We start from the raw sequence: 8563 nt of genomic DNA, 5'->3' as shown, positions 1-8563 counted from the left end.
GTTGTGATTCAAAAGAAGTTAAACGTCTTGAAGGCTAAATGTTGGAGACACTGATCAGAGAAGGCAAAAAGGGACTTAAGAAGTTGTCGTCAAGGATTATACAGAAGTAGTATAAATTTGTTATCTGGACATTGGAGGATTTTTAAAAATGTGTTTGAATTTTGAGCAGTTATGGATTTGGGACTGTGTAGGGGGAATACAAAGGGCCCAAAGCAACTGTTGAAATAAAGTGTTAATAAAGGTAGTCTTTGCGGATACATTTTAATCAGCATTCCTTTAAGCTATGGGTCTTTCTTAATTTAGCAGAGATAATTTGTGGGACAGAAATTTGCTATAGCCTCAGAGAATATAAGTAGAGTCTTCTCTCAAAGTGGGGCGCAGGACATATGAGACCTCTATCCAAGTCCCTCCCTACGCTGTGCTTCTATAGTAGAGTTTGACATTTAAACAGATTTTTAACTTTTAGTCTTCTCTTTTTCATAAGTTTATATGAAGTTCTTATATAAATTTGCCCATTCATTTCTGAAAAACAGAGGCTTGGTTTACAACATTTTTTCTTTTTTAATTAAACCCTTACCTCCTGTCTTGGATTTGATACAAAGTCTCAGTTCTAAGGCAGAAAAACTGTAAGGGCTAGGCATTTGGAGTTAAGTGATTTGCCCAGGATCACACTTCTAGAAAATCTATCTGACCTCTATCTGAGGTCAAATTTGAACCCAGGACCTCCCATGTCCAAGCCTGGCCTGAGCCACCTAGCTGCCCCTTACAATATTTTCTTAACGACTTTTAGACATTAAAAAATTGACCAAAACAAGACAGATGCTTGCATTTTGTTCATTGGTCCTATTCATCTAGGGCAGCCCAGCCTGTTTTTTTTGTGTTTTGTGTGTTTTTTTTTTCAGCAGAGAAAGCAAATCCCACTTGCCAGAGTTTGTTGAATCACTTTTAGGACAATTAATCACCTCCTAACTGGATGTGGGCTGAAGGTGTTTGCAGGAGCCCCGGCCAGAGCTCTGTTGCAGCTCACTGCTGGCCATTAGCAATGAGCTGCCAAACATCTCCTGAGAGGCATATGTCATATACACAAAACCATCTTCATCCTTGTAATCCTTGTAGATCTCTGCCATAGTCACACTCATGCTTGCTAAACTCTTATTGTTCACCAGGAGATAAAAGGCTTCAGTGGCTGTCAGAACCATGCGACTCCTAAGACAGGAAGGGAGGAGGGGGTTAGTCCAAGAATACAGAAGGCTACAGGTCCAAAGAAGGAAGGAAACATGCATTTATTAAGCATCTACAATGTGACTGGCACTGTGCTAAATGGTTTAGAAATATTATCTCATTTCAGGGGCAGCTAGGTGACTCAGTAGATAGAAAGCCAAGTCTGGTGATGGGAGGTCCTGGATCCATTCTGGTCTCAGATATTTCCTTTCTGGGTGTCCTTAAGCAAGTCATATAACCCTAAGAGCTTAGCTCTTACCACTCTTCTGCCTTTGAATTGATATCTAGTATTTATTCTAAGATAGAAACAAAACAAAGCCCCAATTATTTCATTTGATCCTCATATCAAACCTGGAGAGTAGGTATTATTATTATTATTTGCATTTTGCAGGTGAGGAAACTGAGGCAAAGGTTATTCAACTTGAGCATACAGTTAGTATCTAAGGCTGAATTTGAACTAGCATCTTCTGTACTCCAGGACCAACCCTCTATCCAAAAAGGTTGGTATTACTCAGTCCTCAGTCCTCAGTCCTCTGGGAACAACCAGAAACACTTTCTCATTAAATCATTTAGGATATTTGGAAATTATTTAGTTCAACTCTTTCATTTTATGGATAAAAATCAGTAAGAGCCAGAATAGAAAGCCTGGTATACTGGGCCAGTGCGGGGGAGGGAGGGGGAGGAAGGAGAGAGAGAGGGAGGGAGGGAGAGAGAGAGAGAGACAGACAGACAGACAGACAGACAGACAGACAGACAGACAGACAGACAGAGAGAGACAGAGAGGGATAGAGAGAGAGAACACATAGACTATAATGTTTTGAAGACCTGGGTTCAAGTTGAAATGTCTGACTCCTACTATTTGAGTGACTTTGGGGCAAGGAATTTGCATTTAATCTCAGTTCTTTAGGCAGCTAAAACTAAGTTGGACAGTATGTCTGATCTGCCTAGGAAAAAGTAGTTTCCTTCGTATGGAATTCCCCAAACCAGAGAAATCATAGGTCTGGTGAAAAACAAAACCAAAAACATTTATACACTTGTTGAGATTTGTGGAGTGCTGGTCATGGTCTGTTTTGATTTTCAGAATAATACTGTGATGTAAGTGCTGCTATTATTCCAGTTTTAATGATAATAATAGCTAGCAATTAATAGAACACTTTAAGGATTGCAAGCACTTTTGTACATATTATTTCATTTGATTCTCATGACAACTATGAAAGTTACATACTATTGTTATCCCCATTTTACAGATGAGGAAACTGAGGCTAAGAGAATTTAAAGGCTCATACAACTAAGTGTCTGAGGCAGGATTTGAACTTAGGTTTTCCTAATGAGAAATCTAATGACTTAATAACCTCAACGCCTTATTTTACTTAGGAAGAAGCTGAGGCTCCTTGTCCTTCAGCTGTATAACTAAGAAGTTTTAAAGGATGGATTCAAACTCAGGTGTTCCCAACTTCAAATCAAGCACTCTTTTGCCTATACAATGGAAGAAATCAAGGCTCAGAAAAGTGGAGGTCACAATAAAGAACAGAGTATAGATATGAACCCAGATATTCTGACTACAAATGCAGAGCTTTTTATATATACCATGAGAAAGGACTGCTCCCCACCATTTGATTTAAAGAGGGTTGATTGGGAATTGGGGCAACTAGGTGGTATGATAGATAAGAGTGCTCTACTTGGAGCCAGGAAGACTCACTTTCCTGAGTTAAAATCTGGCCTCAGATACTTGCTGTGTAACCTTGAATAAGTCACTTAATCTTGTTTGACTCAGTTTCTTCATCTGTAAAAATGAGCTGGAGAAGGAAATGGCAAACCAATCCAATATCTTTGCCAAAAAAACAAACAAACAAACAACAACAACAAATGGGGTCATAAAGAGTTAGACTTTACTAAAAACTGACAACAAAAGATTGGACATTAATAGCACCTGTGCTTCTTCTAACTCAACCCACTGTTGACACAACCCAAACTAATTATATTCAACAAGTAGTTGAATGTCTATATAACCATACTGTAAAATACTACCTTTTATCTTTATCTTTTCAGTAAAATTTTTACATGTAGCATTTCCTTTGAGACTCAGAACAATTTTGTGAGGTTGTAGGGCAGATATTAACATCTTATAACACCAATGAGGAAAAACAAGACAAAGGAAATTCTATTCCTATCAGTCTCCAGGTAGCACAGTGTACAGAGCACTGGGGCATGATCAGATTCAAATCTAGCCTCAGACAGACACTGCCTAGCTGTGTGACCCTCGGCAAGTCTGTTCTCTTTCAGCCTCAGTTTCCTCCAACTGTTAAGCGGCGGTAGGATAATAGCATCTACCTTCCAGGGTTGTTGTAAGGACTAAATGAAATAATATTTGTAGTTTTGGCATGGTGCCTGGCACATAGTAGATGCTTAATAAATGCTTTTTCCCTTCTTTCCTATTGTCACACAGCCAATTAGTGGCAGAGCAGGGACTAGAACCCAGGGTTCCTAATTTTCAACCCCAACCTCTTTTCTTCTAGATTATACTGAGGCTTTTCTCTGATGTTCTTTAAAAACATTTAATCATATTTCTTTTCATCACATCCAAACTCAAATATATCCTTCTCCCTTTCCTCTCTAGTAAGTCATCCATCCTTTGTAAGAAAAGAGAAAAACGAAACAGTTCAACTAAACTAACACATCAACCTGATTGGGATGTTTTTACAATGTTACATACTCATAGACTTTCACCTCTGCAAAATGGGGAAGAAACCATTTCTTTTTATCTCTTCTCCAGGGTCAACTTGGTCATTAAAATTTCTATCAAGTTCTTTTGAAAAGTGGCTGTAGCCACTATAAAAAGAATCCTGGAAGGCTCCCTACACTGTGGTTCAAATCCTACCTCTGGCCATGTGTCCCTGAGTCAATTCCTTAAACTTTCAGAGTGGAAAGCAACTTTCTAAGACTATATATTTCAGCACTATAAGCTGCATTGGAAAAGGAAAACTCCTTATAGCAAATTTGTATACCTGTATAATCACAACTACAGTCTATCCTCATGTCTTTTTTTGGGGGTGGTGGTGGAATGTATCAGGGCCATTCTTTGGTTAATGAGAAGAGAATACAGATAACAAAGATTACTCTGAAATGTTAAGTAAATGAGAAATTGTTTGTCACTTAACCAGTAAATTTTAGCTCTGCCCCACCACCAAACATTTGTCTCAGAGCTATTAAAGCAGAAGCAGGTTTAGGTTTTTAATTTCCTCCTAATTGTCTCTGCCCAAATTCCAGTGGAGGTGCTGAAAGGGAACTGATGAGTTAAGTATATGCAATGAAGGGGAGAATTTGTCCACCTGGATAAGTCCATAAGAGCCACCAATTTGTGTCTCAATTTATAGCCTTAATTCTACATTTAAAACAACATATTTTCTGTTAAACACTCCAACATCGTTTTGGAGAAGTCACTGTTGGCATTTGAACTTGTAGTTGGTGATTATAAATTTTAATTCTGGCATGGCATGATGGCAAACATCTGTTATTCCTGCAATAGAGAAACTGAGGCTAGTTAATCAAGAATTCAAAGCTGGAGTAGGTCTTTAGAGAGGAGAAAGAGAAAAAGCATTTATATAGTGCCTATTCTGTGCCAGGCACTATGCTAAACTCTTTACAAACACTTTATTTGAGAAGCATTGAGGTGGCTCAGTGGATAGAGAGCCAGGCTTAGAGAAGGAGGTCCTGGGTTCAAATCCGAATTCAGATACTTCCTAGCTGTGTGACCCTGTGCAAGTCACTTAATCTAGCCCTTCCCACTCTTCTGCCTTAGAAATGATACTTAGCATTGATTCTGATAAAAAAGTAAGTTTTTAAAAAAGTGATTATTTCATTTGACCCTCACAAAAACCCTGTGATTCCCTTTATAGTTGAAGAAACTGAGGCAAATAGAAGTTAGTAACTTTCCTAAAAATCACAGCTATTCAGTGGTTGAGATTGGATTTGGACTTGGGGCTTCCTGACTCTAGGCTCAACACTTTATGACCTCTGTGCTACCTCTCATAGCCTTTAAAGTCCAATGGGTCTTCACACCTAGTATGGTGCAACTATGACAGAAGTAAACATAACAAATATAACAACCATAATAATAACAATCATAATAATAGCTATCATTTTTTATAGCATGTTTAGGTTTGCAAAGCACTTTACAAATATTACCTCATTTGATCCTCAAAACAACCCTGGGAGATATTTACTATTATGATCCTCTCCATTTTACAGATGAAGCAACTGAGGTATAGATAGATGAAGAGGTTTACCCAGAGTCACACAGCTAGTGTCTGAGGCAGAATTTGAACTCAGGTTTTCCTCACTCTAGGTCCAGCACTCTGCCAAGAAGAGGGGACCAGTAGGCTGCCTAAGGAACAGTGATCCACCTAGGTGGGAAAAACAAAGCAGGGCAAAGTTTCAGTGCCAATCAGCAGTAGCTTCAGCCTGTGATTGACTATTGCTAATAGGATAGGGAGACTTAATTTTAAAAAAATTCTATTTACCCTCTGCTTCTTCCCAGTCCACATAAGGATAACTTCAGCATAGTAACTTCCTTGACAGGAATGAAGAGAGGAAAGTAGTACAAAGAATTATACTGAGGAAACAAAAACCCCCAACTCATCAATAAGACCGCTATCTCCTCCTTCCAAAAGTGAGGAAAAGGATGTTCCTCCCTTCCCAATTTTCTTGACCTCATTCATAGTTTATTCACATTTCAAAAAGTCTTGTTTTAACCATCATTGGCTCATGCAAGTATTTCAGTCTACAAAATACAAGAAAGAGGATTGTATCAAATACTATTAATCACATTCTAAGTTATATTACACTTATGTTTATGTATCTTGTTGCCTTACTACATGGTAAACTCTTTAGCACAGACTCTGTCATGAGTTTATCCTTGTATCCAGCTGCATAGTAGATGTTTGAGCAATGACCATTGAATTAGACTTTGGCAGACAACTTCTAGTTTATAGTTATAAGTTAAGTTATAAAACTCCCCAAGGAAAGTCCCTTGTTTCCTGTGTGTGTAATTACAGTGAACCATATTTACTTGGCTCCCCGACATCTATTTTTAGATTCAAATACTGAATCAAAACGGTAGGTGATGATAGTGCTTAGCATGGTGCATAGTAGGTACTTCATAAATATTTCCTGATTGACTGATAGCCAAGGCAGCCTGAATCATTTGAATAGGCACTCTCCCCCATGTCTGAGGAGGTGGTTTCAAATCCCAACTCCCATGTTTACTCTGTGTATGATCTCAGGTAAGTCATCTAGCCTTCATGGACCTCAGTTTCCTCAACTGTAAAACGTGGGGATTGGACTAAATAGCGTACCAGTTCTATTCCAGCTGGAGCTCTATTATTCTCTGTGCCAGTTCCATCTCTTTATTCCTGGTTTCAAGAGGTAATTCCCTTTGTTATTCCTTTACTTCTATCCTTTTTTATAGGAGGAGGAGGAGGAGGAGGAGGAGGAGGAGGNTGTGTATGATCTCAGGTAAGTCATCTAGCCTTCATGGACCTCAGTTTCCTCAACTGTAAAACGTGGGGATTGGACTAAATAGCGTACCAGTTCTATTCCAGCTGGAGCTCTATGATTCTCTGTGCCAGTTCCATCTCTTTATTCCTGGTTTCAAGAGGTAATTCCCTTTGTTATTCCTTTACTTCTATCCTTTTTTATAGGAGGAGGAGGAGGAGGAGGAGGAGGAAAGGGAAGAGAAGAGGGTGACAGAATCCTCTGAGATCTTGGTTGGTATAGCAGGTGCCATTACTCTCCTCTAAGGTACTCAAAATTTGTGTGTGTGTGTGACATAAATTGACAGACACAGAGAAAGACAGTCACACTTGTGCACAGAGACACAGAGATACACAAAGGAATACAGACACAGAGAGAAAACACAGACAGGGAAAGAGCCTGATCTACAGAGATATACACACAGGCAAACAGAGGGAGACATTAAGACATAACTGAGTAATTTGGAATTTTTAATGCACAAAGTCAGAATGACTTGAAACAGCAGGCTTTTTTCTTTCTTTCTGGCATTAAGCTCTGGATAGCTTCTCTTTAAATTCTAGAACAAATTCCAAAAAAGGGAGGGTGGGGAAAGGCTGTCAGGTGTTCAAGAAAATAGAAGCACCTGTAACTTTTAGGCTAAATCAAGCAGGTCTTGCTTCAGGTCTGCTGGGCTAGGGCTCTCCAGGCTAGGATTCTCCAAGAGGTTAATTACAAGTTCAACATTTCCTGGCCACCCTGAAGAGCAAGGGTGAATCACAGACTCCCCCTCTCCCAGAGCCTGGCCAGAAGCAGCATGAAAGCGGTCTTCTCCCTGACTCCTCCCACCCCTCCCGTCCATACAGAGCTGTGTCTCTAGTTTTACTACCTACCTAATGATAGTTAGAAACTGAGTCATGGTCAGCTCCTGGGGAACGAGGAATTTGGTTTTGTCCAGCGGGGGAAGATATTTCTCCTTCTGATAACGTTCAACTATCACCTGTTAAAACGTTTAAACATCGATTGATCCAAAGCTAAATGCAACCTTCTGAGAGGAACAGAACACATACCCTTGCCTAGAAGCACTGAGTTCAGGTGGGAGTTGGAGAGAGGGTATATGATGGGGGCCCTGCGGTGGTTCTAATGCTCTGCTGATCAGGGCTCATGGCAGTACCACTCCCCCACACCCACCTTCTAAGACAGGGACCGCCTTACCGGTATCTTGCTTGGGAACTTTGCCCGGATTCCAGCAACTTCCTCTTTTCTGGTTGCTGTAAAAATGCAAATGGCACACGAAGAGTTAATTAAACAAACGAATGAGGTCTGTATTCAGTCTGTCCCCTGCTTCTCCACCTCTCTGGCCCTAGAAGGATCCCCATTAGTTGTACCTAAGCTTTTCCGTTGCTTGAAAGGTCGAAGGGACTGGCTTTTCTGCTGAGGCTGCATTTTTACTCAACAAGTAAATCTTCACAGTCAATCTGTGAAGGATTGACTTAATGTAAAATTTTAAACTCCCCAGTAACTAAGGACTATGCTATTTCTTTTTCTCCAGCTGCTTTCAAACTGTCTGCAGGAGCCTAATGAAGTACCTTATATAGTCCTGGATATGACATCATGCTTTTCCCCCCTCCCCTTTTCCCCCCACCTCTTACAACCCAAACCCACAGCCTGTGCAGTAGAGGTCAGCCTCACAGATGGAAATGGAAAAGTGGGTCTGTTTTGTTAGTCAGAAAGTCCAAAATTGCTTTGCTCATTATCAGAGAACATTTTCTTCTCCTAAGACTAAAGAAATAAAGGCCTCAAGTACTACTGTCTTCCTAACTCATTCGTAGAA

The 8563-nt window shown here is 39.9% G+C and overlaps 1 protein-coding gene across 1 annotated transcript; it reads right to left on the bottom strand.

Moving 5' to 3' along the window:
- Positions 1-965: 965 nt before the first annotated feature.
- MAP1LC3C (microtubule associated protein 1 light chain 3 gamma) lies at positions 966-8175 on the bottom strand. Its single transcript, XM_044677170.1, has 4 exons — positions 8118-8175; positions 7945-8000; positions 7623-7729; positions 966-1206 (listed from the first exon to the last, which is right to left on the bottom strand). The coding sequence occupies exons 1-4, from the start codon at positions 8173-8175 to the stop codon at positions 966-968; spliced, it is 462 nt and encodes a 153-aa protein (XP_044533105.1).
- Between the last annotated feature and the right edge of the window lie 388 nt (positions 8176-8563).

This window comes from Gracilinanus agilis, chromosome 4 (assembly GCF_016433145.1).
Source record: "Gracilinanus agilis isolate LMUSP501 chromosome 4, AgileGrace, whole genome shotgun sequence".
In the NCBI taxonomy this organism is placed as follows: Eukaryota; Metazoa; Chordata; class Mammalia; order Didelphimorphia; family Didelphidae; genus Gracilinanus; species Gracilinanus agilis.
Note: the sequence above shows the minus strand (reverse complement) of the source record. Positions and strands in the feature narration are given on the sequence as shown.